The sequence below is a fragment of the Radiomyces spectabilis genome (assembly GCF_025331425.1).
Source record: "Radiomyces spectabilis strain NRRL 2753 chromosome Unknown BYT42scaffold_4, whole genome shotgun sequence".
Lineage (NCBI taxonomy): Eukaryota > Fungi > Mucoromycota > Mucoromycetes > Mucorales > Radiomycetaceae > Radiomyces > Radiomyces spectabilis.
In genome coordinates this window covers 866015-885252 of record NW_026251929.1, presented here as the reverse complement: position 1 = coordinate 885252, position 19238 = coordinate 866015, and the positions used below count along the sequence as shown (strand labels likewise).

Below are 19238 nucleotides of genomic sequence, written 5' to 3'. Positions count from 1 at the left end.
GAATTCCCAAATTTATTATATGTAATCCACCGCATATAAGTTATCAAATCGATTTATTTTCTCGACTCCTAAGGTGATTCCTTTTTTTTTTTTTTTTGGCTACTTCTCACATACTACGACGTAATATCATGTGAGATAAATACAAGCACTTGCGCCACCGAGTACATAAGGTAATTACATAGTATTGACTAGAAATGATGGTCAGATATAAACGATCAGACCATCCACAAGTGCAAGCAACAATCAAGCGAGTATCATAGCCCCCACTTCGAGACCCATCGTATCACAAATAAAAGAACCATAAGCTGTTTATTTTTGATGATGACCGAAAGCAAAATTTAACTCAAGTGAAAACTATGCTGTTTCATCTGTTATTCGTGCATTTAAAGAAAGAATTCGAAACTGTGTGAATTTTCGCTTTATTCTTTACTCAAGCCAGTGATTTCATGCCAAAAGCGACGCATTAACTCAACCAATCATAGACGTATTTCTAACTGTCTGGCAGGGCATCCAAACGCAACGACCTCAAAAATCGCGTCCTTTGACGCGTGCCTTGTCAAAATAATTGATTCACTACCTTGTGGAATAACTAGCCATCAAAAACCATTCGGTAATGCAATCTTTAACTAAAGCGGTATATAGTAATCGCAGGTTTGAATTACGGAGAAGATTCCTGAATAAACACAATGTTTTCAGGTCCCAGCCCATGCGCCGGGGATGCCTCCGAAATCACATAAGACCAAGCACGTTGCAACAGTGGCAGAAGAAATTCGCAGGGGAATCCTTTAAGTGGATGACCTCTCCAAAGGAATAATGATGAAGCTTGGATACTGGTTAGATACGCGATTAATCGTTCATCGCAATTACTCAGGCAATAGTTGAGAAGATGAATTAGTTAGCACAAGAGAAAGTAAGCCATCCTTATCAACATAATCTTAATCTCGCTATTGTCTAATCCCCCCTCTCCCTTGCAATGACATATAACCATACCATAACCACGCTTGTATCATCCAATCGTTACTTGAATAAAATAATTCTTGTTTATGTTCGCAACATATACAGTAAAATAAGAATGCAACCAGTGGATATCACCGCTGCCATGATCAAAGTATCCCGCTTTCTCCTGGTATTAATGCGACTAATGAGATTATTGATTCCTGGTATACGATCTGGAAACGAATGTTAGCATGGGACATTATAGAAGCTGTATACATAAAAAAAAAAGGGTCCTTACTTATCACTCCGCCGACACGATTATTGAACCCTTGAATCATGCGACCTTGTCGCGAAATATCCTGCCGTGTAGCATACGCTTGCCTATCGATCATGTACCGTTATTTCATCTCCCTTAAGTTCATCAATCCAGGATACTCACTCCAAGATCATGTCGGTCATCCGATGCGAGCTTTCAACACGGCCACGCTCTGATAAATAATAATCGGCCTCGCTATTCTCATTCGCGTTGAATATCCTATGGAGTTGGTGGGTTGGCATCGGTTCTGACTGTGACACGTCCAAAATTTCTTATCTCTCTCATTGGATTTACCTGATCTCGTCTTGCACTTGTGAAATAAGATCCGCCTTATCGCGCGCTGCTTTAATATTGGCCTGAACAACGTGTAACGTCAATAAATATGCGGGTGGGATCGTGTCCTTGCTCGACCTGTACCTTTACTCTCCGAAACTCCTTGGTATAGTCATGCAAGATGTCCTTGTGCCGTTCCAACATATGTAAAAGCGAAGGATTGGTGGGTGTCGCACTGGGTCGGGCAAGATATTCTTCCATGGAAGTAATGACGGTTTCAAACTGATGGTTTTCAAGCTTAGCAATGCATGGTTCAATCGCCCATTCAGCTAATTTCCCGTACCTTTTTGAGCAATTCTTCCGTTTCTTGTTGTTGCGCTACTTCTCTAGTTGTAGTAGGGGCCTGATTATGAATATCGGCGCCAATTTTCGAAAGCGCTGCCAGTTTCAATTCGATTTCGTTAATCAACTGTCTCGCTTGTCGCCTTAACTGTTCCCAATTAAGTGTCGAGGTTGGGATAGAGAGATCAGCTTCTTCATCCTGTGCATCATTGGCCATTAGAGGCGCAAGAGACGGAGATGAAGGAGATGCTTTGGTCGTTGCGCGATTCATGGAGCTCAAGAGAATAAAAAAAAGTCAAAGTCAAGGCAGTTTTGCGCTGAATTTTTCCAGATGAGCGAACAATTCTGCGGTTACTGAATTTGGAAAGTCTGTAAAGGGGGAGCTCGAAAAAAAATCTCCCAGTTCTCTGCTTCGCTGTCAGTTGCATCATTTCTTGATCTCATCGACTAGTATTTTATATCTGACAGCACCCGTCGATTAAATTTGTACTATCAATCGTTATACGTAAACTAGAACAGATGGGCTTAATGTGTATCATACACAGCAGAAAAACCTAAATAGATATAATGGGAAATAGTGGTGATGGTCAGCTGGTATATTATGGGACTTGGAGTATCACGTTAGTTGGAACTGGATAATGGGGAAGGGGTCTTTACATGCTACGTGGAAAAAAAAAGTGCCTAGGGTTGCTCGCGCATCATTGAGGATGATGCGTTGCTAGTGCTGACATTCTCAAACCCGTGATTTGGTTAAAGCAAGCAGTCGACGATCCGTATAGCCAGACTAAACAAAAACAGCAAATGACAAATCAGTTTAGTTACCACGCACCCATGATCGAAACTTGGTCCGTTTTGGGTAGTTTTTACATTCAACAAATCTTGTTCTTGTGGCACCCGGATGTAAAGAATGCTGTTTGCCTTTAGATTCTGCTTCAATATACGCTTCAGCGAATCGTCGCCTAGCGTCAAGTGTTTTTCAACGTTTATCATTCATGGTTTTCTTTCATCTCCATCTTCCGTGCCCACTTACGGTTTAGGAGACACTTCCACAAGCCATCAAACCCTTTGTATTGCAATACCATGCCAGATATATCCGGATCTTGGAAAGATAGCCGCAGCCATGCAATCAAGGACTCTATCGTGGCGTCCACTGATATAAAAAACATCGAACACAAACATATCAGACCTCCATTCTCCTAAAAAAATGGTTTACAGCGAGCCACACCTGTTATTTGGAAATACAGCGTCCGTATTAGACCCAAATGGTGGACTTCAACCACAATGCTGTTATTCAGCTGTGGCGGACTGGTAAAAATAAGCAAATCAGTTTCATTGTTCTCTTTTTTCTTTATCTCTTTTTTGCACAGACGCTCACTTGTATTCCGGTCTCGCCCCTGAATTTTGAGCCGACGCCGCCATGATAGCTGCTGCTAAAACATTGGCTATGGTCAAATCTTCTGTATTGTTCCAGTTGGGGGTATTGGGCGCGTCGGTAGAAACGTTGGATAGAGTGCCAGACGACGGAAGACATGGCGGAGCGTCTTGAGAGAGATCACAGTTGGACGAATCCGCCAAAGTGATGGATGAAGCCTGGTTGTATTGTTGTTGTATGGCTTGGCTATTAATAATGGCATTCATGCCATCCACTAATTTTCGGATTTCTGCCAAATCTTGCAAATGAACGTCCAAGTAGCCGTCCACTGTGGATTCATTCATCAATTCAGTTGAGCAATTGAAAATGTTTAAAAAAGTGAAAAGAAGAGACAAAAGAGACGCAAAAAACAACCACAAGAAAGGGTTGAATCGCAATTTTTGTACTTCTCTGTCAAACACAGCAAGGAAAAAGTAAACAAAAGAAAAAAAAAAGGGAAAAAAAAGAGACGGCTTGTGAAATGATGTTGACACTTCATTTGCACTGTCGTCTTTAACTATGATTAAAAGGTAGATACAACAAGGCTACTGTTTTCTTTGCGATAAGCTGTATATCCGATATATTCTGTCAAAATGCCTCGAGTAGATGAACGACCCAGGACCCAATTCGTCATGTCTCTTATACGACCTTGATGGGACAATTGATGGCACGCCATTTTATTTGATAGACAAAAAAGCTAGTGAGCTTCTTGGAAGAGGTTCGATGTTTACTCTCGCAGAGAAGTGAGTCATTGCATTTAGATAAAAACAGTAGTATCGAGTTTTATTTATATGAAAAGCATGAAAAAAACATGAATAAGGGGAGAAAAAAAATGGTTTGGGCAATTTACAATTCGTCATGATCTCTCAAAGGCTCATCATCTTCGGGAGCTGAGCCTCCGTCAGCGTAAAGCTTGGAAGTGATGGGGTTGACCACGGATTCCAATTCTTCGCGCTTCTCATCATAGTCCTCCTTCTCAGCGGTAGGGTTCTCGTCAAGCCAGTCGAGCTTCTCACGGATAGCATCTTCAATGACTTCACGGTCATCTTCGGAAACTTTGGTACCTAAAGCACCATCATCGGACAACTGGCTCTTCAAGGTATAAATATAGTTCTCCAACTGGTTCTTGGACTCGGTACGATCACGCACGGCCTTGTCTTCCTCGGCAAACTCTTCAGCTTCACGCACCATACGGTCAATGTCCTCTTGGGAAAGACGGCCCTTGTCGTTGGTGATGGTGATGGTCTCGGACTTGCCAGAAGCCTTATCGGCGGCGCTGACCTTCAAGATACCGTTGGCGTCAATTTCAAAAGTGACTTCGATCTGGGGCACACCACGAGGAGCAGGCGCAATACCGGTCAATTCAAACTTGCCGAGCTTGTTGTTATCCTTGGTCATGGCACGTTCACCTTCGTAGACCTGGATCAAGACGGTAGGCTGGTTATCGGCGGCGGTAGAGAAGATCTGGGACTTCTTGGTGGGGATCACGGTGTTACGGGGGATCAACTTGGTCATTACACCACCGGTGGTTTCAATACCGAGGGTCAAGGGGTTGACATCCAACAACAAAACCTTGTCGGAACCTTCTTCACCAGCGAGAATACCACCTTGAACAGCAGCACCATAGGCCACGGCCTCATCGGGGTTGATACCCTTGGAAGGCTTCTTACCGTTGAAGAAATCTTCCAAAAGCTTCTGAACCTTGGGAATACGAGTAGAACCACCAACAAGAACGATATCATCGACCTGATCCTTGGTGAAACCGGCATCCTTGAGGACCTGTTCAACGGGCTTGAGAGTCTTGCGGAACAAATCGTTGTTCAATTCCTCAAACTTGGCACGGGTCAAAGTTTCGGAGAAGTCCTTGCCCTTGAAGAAGGATTCGATTTCGATGCGGACGGACATTTGCGAGGACAGAGCACGCTTGGCCTTTTCGACTTCGCGCTTGAGTTTACCCATGGTTTTGAGGTCCTTGGTAATATCTTCGCCGTTGTTCTTCTTCTTCCACAACTTGATGAAATGATCCATGACACGGCTATCGAAATCTTCACCACCCAAGTGAGTGTCACCGGCTGTGGCCAACACTTCGAAAATGCCATCTTCAATGGACAACAGAGACACATCAAAAGTACCACCACCCAAATCGTACACAAGAACATTCTTTTCACCGCCGGTCTTGTCCAAGCCGTAAGCAATAGCTGCGGCAGTAGGTTCGTTGATGATACGGAGAATGTTCAGACCAGCAATTGTACCGGCATCCTTGGTAGCTTGACGCTGAGCATCGTTGAAGTAAGCAGGGACAGTCACGACGGCGTGAGTCACAGGCTTGCCAAGGTAGGCTTCGGCGGTTTCCTTCATCTTGGTAAGAACCATACCAGAGATTTCTTCAGGAGTGAAGACCTTGTCCTCGTTCTTGACAGCGACCTTGATGTTGGGGGCACCGCCCTTGTTCACGATCTTGAAGGGGAAGTGCTTCATATCTTGCTTCACTTCCTTATCGGTAAAACGACGACCAATGAGACGCTTGGCGTCAAAAACAGTGCGTTCAGGGTTAGCGGCGTATTGATTCTTCGCGGCGTCACCAATGAGACGTTCATCATCAGTGAAAGCGACGTAGGAAGGAGTAATACGATGACCTTGGTCATTGGCGATAATTTCGACACGTCCATTCTTCTGAACACCCACACAAGAGTAAGTGGTACCCAAATCAATACCAATCACTAAAAACAAAGATGAAAAAAATAGTGCCACATTAGTCCAATGACAACTCAAAACCCAACCAAAAAAACGGTAAAAACAATGCCAGAAAAAAAAAACTTACCAGTGCCATAAGCTTCCTTATTATCTGATGCCTTTACTGGTGTGCTGACAAACAGCGCACAGACAAGGGCCAACAAAAGTACCAACAGAGAGGCCTGTCTCTGCATCTTTTTTTCTTTTTTTTTGGTCGTTCGACGGAAAGGAAAAACGATGGAAGGGAGAGTAAAAAAAAAAAAAAAAGTTTGTGAAGAAACCAGGTAGCTCGCGATCTAGGGCGGTTATTTTAAATGAACAATTCAAGCGGAGCATGAAAGGGACGTCTTCCATGTAGCACGCCATGATTGGATGCGGAGTTTTTACAACGCCATCCCCTAGTTCGTGGAAAATCGATCTACGTGTCAACCTCTTGTGAAGCCACATAAAGTCATATCGGACCGAATTATATACCCGTTTTATTTTCTTCACTCTGACGAGAATCTGGGCAATTGCATCCGAGGGTTTTTTCTCATACAAAAAAAAGTCATTGTCATACGGCCTTTGGTGTTTACATAACTTGTGCAGACGACACAAAAGGTCGAATTCCCATTTAAGACAAAATTACAAACAGACTCGACTTCTCCCAAAAGCAGGGACTTCAATTATCGCATAAATGAAAATGGCAGAAAATTGGAAAACAACATCAAAATTGATAAATTGATCATACAATGCTATGAAGATTCATTGATGATGCCTATGTATCTATGTGACATTTTACTTGCAAAAGGTCGGCACACTGCTTGTGTTCGTTCAGTCTTTTGTTTCGCCCATTAGATGTGCATTCGAGAGTGGTATTATATGATATCACATTAATTGAGCATCCAGGCATACTAAAATCTAAAAATTCAACCGTCCATTGCTAAATTATTGACCATTTTGCCCGCTCAATGAAACACGGCTGCAGATAAAGCCATATTACGATGAGAGCTGTAGTCTCCTTGGCCGCTTTTCGTCGCCAATGCTTCAAAAAAAGGGACAATAGATCAAACTGAACAAGTCAAAGACGGATAAGCTTTTCTTGCGATGGATTACAAAAAGCCAACACTTGGTGTCAATGACCCTGACGTACGCACTGTGGAAAATCGTTGATGAAGTGGGCTTCACAATCTCATTCTTCTTTTTTCCCAAAAAAAAGTAAAGTTCCCAGCTAATCCCGCTACTTGCCTACCACGTAGCCAAGACCAACGCCGAGACGACGGCTTTATGCGTTGCTGCTGAGGGTCTCTGAATGGTTGTGTGCAGATGAATGGACCGATGTACTCGACCATTTTCCAGCTGCCAATTACTTGATAGAGAAGTAGCCCTTGCCCAATTGGAGATTGGCACATCCAAAGTGCTTGAGGTTACCGATATGTTCGTGATGCAGTGATTCACATTTGCCGAACCACGACGATAGGCTTGTGTGAATATTTCGATATTGGTAATCGATCGCCAGGTCCTGGTTTCGCTATACATATACAAGACTTGGCCGAAAATCACTGTCCAGGTTCTCTACAGAATGAGGAAGGATGAGACTTGTGTATTGAATTATTTGCTGGTAAACGGCCTGGCTAAATGCAGAGATGGAGCAGCAGAGGAAGATTTTACCCACACACAAAAAAAAGGCAGAAAGATCGTTGACTATAACAGCTTTTTGTTCTGCTGGAACGAATTCGCTGAAGGATTTCCTCTCGTTGACAAAAAAAAAAAAAGCCATAAGGCTGCTACAAACGCATGATTTTTATCTGTAGCCGGCTTTGCCTTTTTTTACGGCAGTAAAAATCATGGCTGGTTTTTTATATCATCTGAGCTTCCAGTTCATATGCACGCTGGCCAACCATGATTGCCTAATGGGTCTCGGTTATTTATAGCTCGTAAGTTTGATATTTCATGGCCACCTCAAACCGACCTACACAATGTGTTTAATGGGTTTTAGTTCAGCTCTACTGTCTATTTTGTGTTTTGTCAATGTTATGAAGGAAAACCCGGATGCAGTATCACAGTTGTTGTGATCAGGTGCATACAGTTATCGGGGATCCTCTGTTTTCGATTGGTTTTTGTCTGTGATTGGGCAAATCAAGGTTCGTTTGTGGTGTTACCGAGAAGCTTGCATCCCAATCTGACGCTGCGAGTCGTCAAATGTCCGCACTGGAGGAAAAACTGGGCAAAAAAAAAAAAGAAAAATGAAAAGCGGGCAAGCGGCAATGTTACGCAGACTATTATTTCTTATGGCCTCATTCTCTTGGATAGGTTAAAAACCAAAACAGGAACGAATTCCAACCGCTTTGTTTTTTTTCTGATTCTGTTGGATTTTTTTTTTGTTTCTCTTCTCTTTTTTCTCTTTTTCTCTTTTTCTTTCTTGCTTGGTCATCCGTTTACTTTTTATATACTGATTGCTTATTTGTTCAAGGAAAAGCAATATCATGGTACTCGAAGAGACGCCTTCCAAGTTGATAGGAGCCTTTCAGCAGGCCGAACAACAACGGTTACGTCTGACTATTCCTTCCAAAAGTACGCCATACCAAGCCAGACGACGTCCTAGTATGACACCCACACCCACACGAACGCCCAGTATGACTCTCAGTCAGCGTCGACGTGCCGTTCCCTGTCACTACAAACCGTCAGACCTCAAGTTATTACCGCGTTTAGAAGAAGAAAACGCCAACTTACCACCCCAGGTAAAAAAAAAAAAAAAAGAACAAACATCCCAGCCCTTTTTTTTATACTGCTTCTTTTTCTTCAGTTGTACTCTTTTTTTTACTTTGACGCACTGCAATACCTCCATCTCAGTTTCTATTACTCACATGTTTATTGTTACAGGATTCGATCGAGTTCATTCTGGCCCAAATCGAACGTCAAAATGCCATCTTAGATGAAGATCCCAAATCAGTGTGCATTCAGTCCAATCAACTGAAAGCGCATCTTTCCACGTTGCAGAATTTGGTGACCGACTCGTCCAACGATGCTAAACAGGAGGACATTGATTGGGAATTCTGGACAGCTTTGACAGAAGACTTCACTACCGTGGCCCTGAAATTGCCCCATCTTGTTTCAGCCAAACTCCGAGCGGGCATTCCTCCCAAAGTGCGAGGTGTGATTTGGCAAGCCATGTCCCAATCGGCTTCGCTCAATCTCGAAACCATGTATGGCCAACTCGTGGAAGAACATTCACCTTACGAACGAATTATCCAACGCGATCTGGCCCGTACGTTTCCTCACATTGACATGTTTAAACAAGAGGGCGGGGACGGTCAGCGCGCATTGGAGCGCATCTTGAAAGCCTACAGTCTGTACGATTCTTTAGTAGGCTACTGTCAGGGTCTGGCTTTCCTGGTCGGTCCGTTGTTGATGAATGTAAGATCATCGCGAGCCCTGAATTGAGTCCATACTGACAGCGAAACTACTGCAGATGCCTGAACAACAAGCGTTTTGTGTGTTTGTAAGGCAAGTCATCCAATGCCTTCTTTTCAAACTCCCTGTAGTTCATCTCATTCATTGCGGTATGTTCAAACAAGACTGATAAACCTCCTCCTTCTCTTTAGGATCATGGAAACCTACGAACTAAGAACCATGTTTACGTTGAATATGGAAGGCCTTCAGCTGCGTTTGTATCAATTTACTAGCTTGCTGACACAAATCCTTCCTCAACTGTCCGATCACTTGGCCGACCATGCGATCAATCCACCCATGTATGCCTCTCAATGGTTCTTGACCCTCTTTGCCTATGCTTTTCCCATTCCCCTTGTCATGCGCATCTACGATATTGTTTTTGCCGAAGGAGCGGCGGAAACTATCATGCGCGTTGCAATTGCAATGCTGAAACGATCCGAAAAACAAATCTTGGCTTTAACTGAATTTGAAGACATTCTTGATTTTGTCACCACCAAGTTGTACGACGCTTATAACGACGATCCCACCCCAGTCATTGCGGACGCCATGGCCCTCAGTGGACTCATTACAAAAGAGAAAATGGACGATTTGAACGATCTTTACGTGGGCGAACTAGAGAAAGAGAAAAAGCAAACGGAACAAGTCTTGGCAGTCCGATTCAATTTTTGGTCGAAAAACGCACAACAACAGTCGAATTCCAAGGAAGACAAGAAAAAGAAGCGTGAATCCAGCAGCTGGCTTGCAAAACGTAATTCTTCTTCTTCCTCTACCACCAGTGACGAAGATCACAAACCGCAGCCACGGCCACTGTCTCTTCAACCAGCTCCCACGCCAGCCGTCCCCGCTCCCATCGGTCCCGACGTCGCCACTCTACATCACCAGATCGAAGAGCTGCTCCTGGCGTTGTCACAGACCCAGAAAGAACACATCCAACTGAAACAGGAATTCATACAAATGAAAATGGACAAAATGGATGCCGAAGCTGAGCGAGATGCACTTAAAATGACCATGGAAGAGGTGGCGGCCAAAGGCGACCACTATGACGAATTTGTCAAGGTCAAGGTAGAAAATTGCGAACTGCGGCAACAAATTGAAGAGTTGACGCATCAAAACCAAATGGCCAAAGATGCTCAAAACGCATTAATTGAGCAATTGATGGATTTGAAAAACACCGAAGATCAATTGAAAATGGAACAACGGGAGACTCGACGGTTGAAACAGCGGTTAAATGATGCGGAGCAAGGGATTCAGGAACTACAGAATGAAAAGACGCGATTACTGCAAGACTTGGACAAAATGAGTAAGCCAAGCCGCCGTCGTCCCATGTCAGTGTGTGTCCCTGAAAGTAATCCGGCCATGGCCAACTACGATCGTCGACCCAAATCGACCGTCACCCACCGGCGTGGTTCCGAAGCCAGTGTAAGGGAACTCGAACAAATGCTGGTGGATGCCAAATTGCGAATCGTGCAGTTGGAAACCGATAACCAGAGCATGCGTCCGCAACGACATAGCGCCATTCCTACCAAAGCCGTACCAACCGGGTCTCGACTTCTCCGCACAAAGAGCTCGGCTGCCAGCACGCCGACCTCGCCTATTGACCCTGTCCATCCATCGAGACGCAGTCTTGACTCACGATACAGTTCGGATCTTCCCTTGAATAAACGATCCAGTTTCTACGGACGTTTTTGGTCCGTCTTGAGCTCACAGCAAGACACACCTCCTTCGAGTCCTATCCGGGAATCGGTCCCCTCTTCCTAAGCCCTTGAAAATTTTTTCTAGTTTATTTTTTTATATGATCTGATGTCCCTTATTCCCCTCTATTCTTATATCCTTCAAGATTTCTTTTTTTTTTTTGTTTTATGATACTCATGATAAAAAAATCATACCCTTATTGGCCAATGACTTTATTAAAAACTCTTCCACCCCAACATGTAACTGATCCCTAGCACGCTCCAAGTATAAAATTTCTCAGAAATCACGGTTTTTGTCAGAAAGGCAGATTCTTATGACTACCACATAGAAAAAAAAGGGACCCTTGGATTTAGGTTTTTTACAGTTCCATGCGGCGTGACTTGGGCAAAAAATCGAGTGTGGAATTTGATTGGACGAGACAAAGCATGCCAAAGATTGACTCTGTTCCGTCCAAAAGTGTAGCCTATGGCCTCCTCTTCTGAGCAGCCCACGTTGAATAAGATGACTACGACATCCATCTCTTCCGAGTCACTCACGCCTAGTTACCTTTCAAACTACTCATCTGCTGCATCCCTCCATTCATTTACGCGTCGTCATTCCATTTATGGCACAGAGGATCGTGTGGTGCTCGATATAGGATCCATGTATATAAAATGCGGATTCTCGGGTGAATCTCATCCTCGACATATTGTGCCCACCTGGACAAAGCTTCAACGGTCCAAAAGTGTGGAAGGTGAAGCGTACAGAATCAATGGCCAGGTATTGGCAGTTCCATTCGTTGGTATTCCCTGCGTGTTCCAAAAAAGCTAAACCAGTTTTTTTCGTACGATAGCTCGAGGAACTGTACGATCTGAATATTATGAATGGGGACTTGCAGCAACTGGAAGAGAAACTGAAACGGCTATTACATGATATCTATTTTCGGTTGGTATCCATGCGCGTAAAAACCATGGTGACTGGAAGAACTCACGATCCGTATGATGGGTTTTATAGACTGTTACTGACGGACCCCAAATCACGCAAAGTTATCTTGTGCGAATCCCCGTTGGCCCCCATTATTTTGAAGCAAACCATTGCCAAAATCTTGTTTGGCTATCTTCAGGTACTACCAAAAAAAAAAAAAGGGAACTGTGACTTCAACCTTACACCACCACAACGATGATGCAGGTTCCTTCGCTATCTTTTGTTCCCATCCATCTCACGGCGTTATTAACTACGGGTATGACGACCGGCCTTGTCCTGGATTGCGGCAATCTGGAAACGAGTGTACTACCTGTAAGTAGGGTATCAAGCTTGTGTTGGTGATTCAACCTTTTTGGAAACTATTTACGATCGCTGTGTAGATCTATACGGCCCGACCTCTGATACCCTATATTACGACAACACCTTTGGCAGGACGTGCCGTGACGCAACGACTTCATTCCTTGCTACTTGAACACGGTCGCTATATTCCTCCTTCCAATCTTCACATTTCCCTTGCGCCACAGATGCCGATACCCGAACACATATTGACCCCGGAATTACTTGAGGATATCAAAAGTCGAATGTTATTTTGCTCACCTGTCTTGATCGGCCGAGAGCACAATGACGATCGACACGCCGTATATAAAAACTTTAGCAGTGCCACCGATCTCTATGTTTCTCTCATGGACGGAAGCGCAACACTGCTTGTACCTGGCTGGATTCGTGAACGCAGTGCTGAGGTGCTGTTTGAGGGAGACGATGATGAACCGAGTTTGGCTCACTGTGTGTTGAACTGTTTGCTAAAGGTACGCTAGTCAATACGATTCTTTGGTGCATGCGTGCTGGTTGCTTAATTTACTTTGTTTCAGTTGCAACCCGATCTACGCAAACCATTGGTGTCATCACTGCTTCTGATTGGAGGAACCAGTCTTTTACCTGGATTTCAATCTCGCTTAAAGCAGGAATTCACGCGCTTGATGCGTAGTCCAACGGACTATGAAAAACGAAAGTACAGTTCGTTATTACGTCTGCACAAATTTATTCGATTCATGCATAACTCTGAAGAGACGGGTGTGAAAAGCGTTTTTGTGAATAACCAGCGAGGATGGATCGGTGGTAAGTAACACTGTTAAAGTCTGTGGCATCGTTTTTGTATTTGGCTAATACTGGCTGTGGTTGAACTAGCCTCATTGATGAGCTCATTAAAGATATCCGGCGAAGAGATATCCAGAGAAAAATATACAGGTACTGTAACAGACTGGTCAATCGGCCACTGGTCTGACACTGTATCGGCAACGGTCACAACAAACCATCCGACTCTGTGAAAATCGGGCCATCTCCCACTTTCGCTTCATCTTACATAACCATACTGTTTCAAACTTGCCATATTTTTCGACGTTTTAAAAAACTAAAAATAAAAAGGCCAAATCAAAACGGAATGGATCTCCAATTTCCAGTTTTAGATCCTTCTTGGTCGGAGGTTCAATTAGGCATTGTTCGGCCAAGAATTCATCATTCTGCCAAAAGCGTTCGTGAACCATCATGCCCGTCATTGACAACGTGTTCTTTATAATTATCCAGTTGTTATGCTTTACTGTCGGATCGAACGTTGTATCACGACTGATTTTCAGTCACTACTCACCTCCAGCATTAACAGCATTCCGCAGCTCAACCTACATTCCGCACGTCCTATTCGCGATAACACTGAGTAGTTCGTGCGCCCTGTTTCTGTTAGTCTTGGGCGAAATCACAAATCACCTGTCCAAAACGTGAGTTTATTGCGAAAAAAGGCTGACGCTTTTGAGGCTAATGAGTGAATTAGGACACGGTGGCACTATTGGCACGCCAATTTGAGCATTCTGCTCATCAATGTGATCTTGATCATACCTTGGTATCAAACATTTGCATTTCTTCGTCACACAAGAGGTGAGACTGAATTCATATCTGCGGGAAAAAAAAAGTAGATGGTCCAGCTAAATGATGTTCGGGTAGTGTGGTCTTTTAGAACATCGATCTATGTATCCACCATTGTTTGGTGTGGGTACCTGTATCTTTTTTATAATGTTGGCTACACACCGTCGTCCGGCACGATGGAGGATCCTAGCACCTACAGCTGGACTGAACTTGGGATCTTTCGTGTCAGCACAGTGGGTATCACCATCATCTCCTTGTTATCCGGTTTCGGTGTGGTCAATGCGCCTTATTCCACGTTCAAAATCTTTGCAAGGCCTGTAAGCGAGCGGGATTATGCCGTCGCCGAAAGAGCCTACGAGCAAACGATGACCGTGATCAATGATAAGAAAAAAGCGCTTGACAACCTACAAAAAGCAACCTCGGCAGATGTTAATAACGGGGTATGTCAAATCCAGTTGCCGCAAACTGGCATTTATATGCTAACGTGATCGAAAAGGGGACTTCCTTGGGATCCATTGGACGTTTGATGACATCGATCGTAGGCGGGTCTCGACAAGATGGTAAATTCTCGATTTTTTGTTTTCCCAAGCAATGCCTTCTGATAATTTTAGCCCATTTGCAGAACACAGCTTGTTACAACTTGAAATTGAACAGCTGGAGCATCTTGCTGCCAATATGAAGCTCGATTTGGACGAGTTGTCTCGAGGAAGGTTTCAGAGCCGATTTGCGAAAACATGGAAAGGCCGCTGCTGGAGTCTCGTCACGTCATTGTTTGCTGTATACTGTGTATACAAGCTGATAGCGGTAAGTTAGCCTTGTAAACAGTGATGATCTAGTCATTAATGCTTGTGGTTAGACGACCTTGAACGTGGTATTCAGACGCGTTGGATCTACGGATCCCATCACCAATATGCTGTCGCTTATGATCAGTCATTTTGGTGACAGTGATAAAATCGTCATTGATACGACATTTTGGTCGCAGCAACTAAGTTTTTGGTTTGCTGGAATTATTGTGTTTGGATCCATTAGAGGATTTCTCACTATTTTAAACAAGGTAATTGAACTGATGAAAGGCCGGCTTATAGAGCTATTTTTCACACGGTTCCCTGCTTAGATTCTGTTAATGTTCTCGCAAAGAGTGTCATTTTCCATCATTCATCTACTGTTGCTGGCAGCGCATATGATGGGCATGTATTTTCTAAGCTCGGTTTTGATGATGCAAACCAGCCTGCCGCCAGAATACCGGTAAAAATGACAGGCTTTGATTTCGTCGCGTTGGCATCCAAATCACTCAATGCCAAAAATTCTAGGTACCTGATGTCCTCTTCGCTCGGGCGCATAAAATTCGACTTTTTCCGACGATGGTCGGACATCATCTTTGTCATTGCTTCGTTTGTCACCATGGCGATTCTTTACGTTATCCATCAAACAAGCGATGCCCGTCATATGGCTCAAGACTTTGCCGATGTCCAGTTGTTGTCCGCCGAAACTGGTCAAGGAAGAGAGGAATCAATTGAATTACATCGACGGCTCTAGATTTTTCGTTGAGCGATGGGCCTCTTTATAATAAACCATAGCTTACCCTTATGACAGTAGTTGAATAAGAACGCCCCATTCCAATAAGATTACATTCATTCGTGAACACCCGAAGAGAGCAGGAGCAGACTCCAACAAAGACACCCATGCACACGTTTTAAAAAGTAGGATGAGGATATTGAGCGTGTATCCATTTACATTATTGCATTTTTTTTATTGATCTATCTAGTTTATTGTTGAGGCTGCTGAGGCTGTTGCTGTTGCTGCGATCCATCGCTACCGGCCTCGGGAGGAGGAAGTAAAGGTTGTCCCTGTTTAAAAGCAAACAAAAAAAAACCAAGTTAACAACTGCTCATATGAAGCTTTCGCTTGCCAAAGTAAAAACTTACCGAAGACATTTGGGTCATGAGATCCCACATAGTCAACTTCATTTCCTTCAATTTGGCCATATTTTCTTCCATTTCCTTCTTCATCATTTCATCCTGTTGTTGCTTCATTTGCTCGTGTTCTGCCGCGAAAGTTTCTCGAACGTGCTTTCTCATCTGCTCCAAGTAGGTGGGAGGAGGACCTTCCACTTGGGGAGCGGCGGCGGAGCCAAAGAGCGAACCCAAATTACGCTTGGTCTTTTTGGCCGCTTGCTCTTCGTACCATTGCTGTCGGTGTCGTTCATTCATTTCTTCCTCGCGCTTGTGCCATTCAATAGGGATGTTTTTACCCTCGAAACTCTTCAACACTGGTCGAACATCCTCAGGATTCGTAAGAGCAACAGCTGTTAAAGTACTGTAAGTGATCCACCAGCGCAACATGGTTTAGTGCACAAAATTCACTTACCTTCCAAGAAGGGAATGTAGGCAAGCAAACCGGTGTCGTTCGGTGTTCCCTTCCAAGGTGTCAATGGGATACCATTTTCTGGCTGCAGGGAGAAGGCTTCAGGGTTGGAATCCATGATGATGACCTTGCTAAGATCACGGTTCAAGTGCGATAAATCCTTGATAAACTTGCCATCTACATAGCGCGTAGATTCACGGTAAAGTCTGTACATGGCATACTGGTAGGGATCGAGTTTATCCAGAATAGGGAAAGCATTCTACGACAATTAACGTCACGATGCTTCCGTTAGTGGCCTGTCATTCTGGAGACTTGTTTCTGCGTCAACTTACTGCTGAGGGTTGCGAAGTAAAGATGATAATTTCGTAGAATTGAGAAAGATAAGACAAGAAGTAATCCACACCAGGACGCTTAGCGTGTCTCCAGCCATGTTCTTTCTACATTGACCACATAAAACTCAACACAAAATTCTCCCCACAGGCTTTTTACTTTCCCAACTTACATCCCAGGTGGAATAAATCAATGTCTCGTCCAAGTTGATAACCAAAGTGTAAGGACGTCTGTAAGGTTCGGGAAGAGGATCAGGCAAAAGCTTGTCCCACATAGGTTCGTTCATTTTCTATTCCCATTATCGTTAGTACTCGCTAAACGAGAGTAACGAAAACAAACAATTCAGTTACCTGCTGGAATTCATTATAACGATCAATGCAACGAGAGTAAGCAGCCGAGAGAGGATTTTCGTTGGCATACTATAAAATCAGAGAAAAAATATCAGCAAGACAATTCTCTTTTTGATTGAAGAGCATGTCTGGAGCTTGCCTTGTCCTCTCTACCGTCATCGAAAGGTCGACCTACACAAGACGCAGCATGTCAGTGGGAAGGAACTCAGACTAATGGCGGCATTATTAAGCATACCGAAATAGAAGAGACCGCCGAGAGCGCCGCCTGTCACAGCGCCTGCACCCAAAGCAAAAGACTTCCACTGATTCGACTTCTCGCCTGCCGCTTTAGCGGGTTTCTTGTCGCCTTTGGGTAATGTCGCTTTGCGACCACCTGTTTTCTGAGCCAAGGCTTCCTCGGCCAATCCTGCCGCTGCCTTGGTAGTGGAAGGTTGGTCTGCATTGGTGCTGTAAGCTTGTCGCCAAGCAATGCGTGCGGTGCGTTGAACGCTCGAGAGACTTTTACGGAACATGGAAGCTGTTGAGTTCAACCTGCCATGGGCCCTTCCAAAAGATGCACTAATTGAACGCTCAGGGTGGCTTAGACACATTAAGGGCAGATTCACTTTTGGCGGAAACCGAAAAAAAATATGGAGTGATGAAATTTAGTTCCTTGTGAGCGTCTCACTGCCTATCACACAAATGGGCTTTGTTACATTGTATCCGAACAGTCAACTAGTTTTGATCTTTTTTTTTTGTTTTCAATGGCGGTATATTTACATGCACCAAAATGCGATGAATGGAAATTATTTATATTGCAAGGTCAGTACATAATTGTATCAGGGGAGAAGAATGTCACACCTGCAATGGAACGCGTTATTTTACTATAGTAAAATGTCTTGATAATGCAAGAAGAACAGTTTTAAAGCAAGTTTACCATAATCTTTCACTGTTTACAAAGTAAAATATCAAAAAAAGGTAGCAACAGAGTCAACCTCATCTCGAGCCCAAGATCAAGAGACTAGTATGAACTATGTCTGCAAGAAAATCCAAGATTTTCGAACGGAATTCTGCTTACTTGATGCTCCAATGATCTTCAATCTGCCATATTTAGGCATAGATCTTTGCAACGTTACAAAATAATTGCCTTGCAGTACTTACAGCGTGATCTGCCGTTGCAAAATTGCGACTTCTGCGACATTGACTTTATACTGAAAGCGGACGCATAACATTTACATATCGGATAAGACGCCGTTGTATCATGAACAACTGCTTCCTATAAAACTGTCAGCTTCTAGACAAATATAATGGTGATAACCATAATGCCATCTTTTCAGATAAACTTCAGTTGGCATTATAATGAGCAGCAGTCTGTGATGAGCCATAGTATGCTCTCCATTGGACTTTGTCTCCAAGAAAACAGATCAGAGCCTTTTCTGAAGAGATTGAATGACAAAACGGCTTCCATGATGTGGTTTCTAGCTTATAAACATTTTTTCTCTCTCCCAAAAGCACCCAAAAGAAGCGACCCAACGATCGATCGACACATGCGATTAGAAGCCCCCTTCAAAGCGTGTTTGTTGAAGACAAAGAGTAAGCTTTGTTAAGTGCACTTGCAAGCTGGGAATAAACACAGAGAGCATCAAGAATTAACCATGGTGGGTTTGTGGTTTGTTTGATAAAAGTATTTGAACGGAAAATAATGGTTGTTCATGACGCAGATACATTTTTATCAGACGTTTAAAATGCAACCAAGCACTTATTCTTTATATTCTTTTTCCCGGATTCTTTTATTTCTTCCGTACCATCAAACACGGTCGGCTATTAGACAAAGTTCAATCAAGCGAATCCTTGGTAAGGAAGTTTTTGCTCTCATTGCTTTTCAGTCTCTTTGAAGCATATCTTTATTTTTTTAATATTATTTTATAGCATTGCTTCTAAGCTAGCAGTTTTTTGGCCTTGAAGCGTGCATTGAAAGAACAGCCTCTTAACCCCGCCGGTGTTTAACCTTTCGTGTCCTGTTCAAATGTCTGAACCCAATCGACATCGTGCATTGTCGCACGGGTCCAATCAATTGCCAGGATCGAGAAGTTCCATGACGTACGATTCGGAAGGCTCCACCCTTGCCCCCTCCAATCGCACTTCAGTTCATACCACACGCACATCCACACAGACGAATCGCGATTCGCTCCAACCTTCAGGC

The 19238-nt window shown here is 43.7% G+C and overlaps 7 protein-coding genes across 7 annotated transcripts; 3 read left to right on the top strand and 4 right to left on the bottom strand.

Moving 5' to 3' along the window:
* Positions 1–944: 944 nt before the first annotated feature.
* BYT42DRAFT_263049 (28 kda golgi snare protein) lies at positions 945–2289 on the bottom strand. Its single transcript, XM_051562765.1, has 6 exons — positions 1869–2289; positions 1670–1807; positions 1547–1608; positions 1376–1471; positions 1235–1317; positions 945–1169 (listed from the first exon to the last, which is right to left on the bottom strand). The coding sequence occupies exons 1-6, from the start codon at positions 2136–2138 to the stop codon at positions 1042–1044; spliced, it is 777 nt and encodes a 258-aa protein (XP_051425178.1). The 5' UTR covers positions 2139–2289; the 3' UTR covers positions 945–1041.
* A 10-nt stretch (positions 2290–2299) lies between these two features.
* On the bottom strand, positions 2300–3727 carry BYT42DRAFT_562694 (uncharacterized protein). Its single transcript, XM_051567496.1, has 5 exons — positions 3243–3727; positions 3093–3172; positions 2898–3017; positions 2735–2826; positions 2300–2651 (listed from the first exon to the last, which is right to left on the bottom strand). The coding sequence occupies exons 1-5, from the start codon at positions 3581–3583 to the stop codon at positions 2601–2603; spliced, it is 684 nt and encodes a 227-aa protein (XP_051425177.1). The 5' UTR covers positions 3584–3727; the 3' UTR covers positions 2300–2600.
* Positions 3728–4124: 397 nt separating this feature from the next.
* Positions 4125–5999, bottom strand: BYT42DRAFT_493040 (heat shock 70 kDa protein; the record flags this gene model as incomplete). Its single annotated transcript, XM_051564191.1, has 1 exon — positions 4125–5999. A coding segment is annotated over one exon (1875 nt), but the record flags the coding sequence as incomplete, so codon positions are not given.
* Positions 6000–8476: 2477 nt separating this feature from the next.
* Positions 8477–11201, top strand: BYT42DRAFT_612185 (rab-GTPase-TBC domain-containing protein; the record flags this gene model as incomplete). The annotated part of the gene is made up of 4 exons (XM_051571595.1): positions 8477–8731; positions 8874–9407; positions 9463–9488; positions 9596–11201. The coding sequence occupies 4 exons, from the start codon at positions 8477–8479 to the stop codon at positions 11199–11201; spliced, it is 2421 nt and encodes an 806-aa protein (XP_051425175.1).
* A 573-nt stretch (positions 11202–11774) lies between these two features.
* BYT42DRAFT_262921 (actin family) lies at positions 11775–13532 on the top strand. The gene is made up of 7 exons (XM_051562764.1): positions 11775–11868; positions 11968–12059; positions 12129–12237; positions 12303–12410; positions 12479–12904; positions 12968–13214; positions 13284–13532. The coding sequence occupies exons 2-7, from the start codon at positions 11995–11997 to the stop codon at positions 13421–13423; spliced, it is 1095 nt and encodes a 364-aa protein (XP_051425174.1). The 5' UTR covers positions 11775–11868; positions 11968–11994; the 3' UTR covers positions 13424–13532.
* On the top strand, positions 13533–15693 carry BYT42DRAFT_262774 (Abscisic acid G-protein coupled receptor-domain-containing protein). Its single transcript, XM_051562763.1, has 8 exons — positions 13533–13867; positions 13921–14024; positions 14091–14452; positions 14509–14572; positions 14635–14816; positions 14869–15066; positions 15127–15257; positions 15323–15693. Exons 1-8 carry the CDS (start codon positions 13641–13643, stop codon positions 15546–15548), a joined length of 1494 nt encoding a protein of 497 aa, XP_051425173.1. The 5' UTR covers positions 13533–13640; the 3' UTR covers positions 15549–15693.
* Positions 15694–15778: 85 nt separating this feature from the next.
* BYT42DRAFT_597715 (HAD-like domain-containing protein) lies at positions 15779–17614 on the bottom strand (the record flags this gene model as incomplete). Its single annotated transcript, XM_051570951.1, has 8 exons — positions 17292–17614; positions 17196–17227; positions 17057–17125; positions 16879–16995; positions 16709–16813; positions 16380–16635; positions 15938–16317; positions 15779–15859 (listed from the first exon to the last, which is right to left on the bottom strand). Exons 1-8 carry the CDS (start codon positions 17566–17568, stop codon positions 15779–15781), a joined length of 1317 nt encoding a protein of 438 aa, XP_051425172.1. The 5' UTR covers positions 17569–17614.
* Between the last annotated feature and the right edge of the window lie 1624 nt (positions 17615–19238).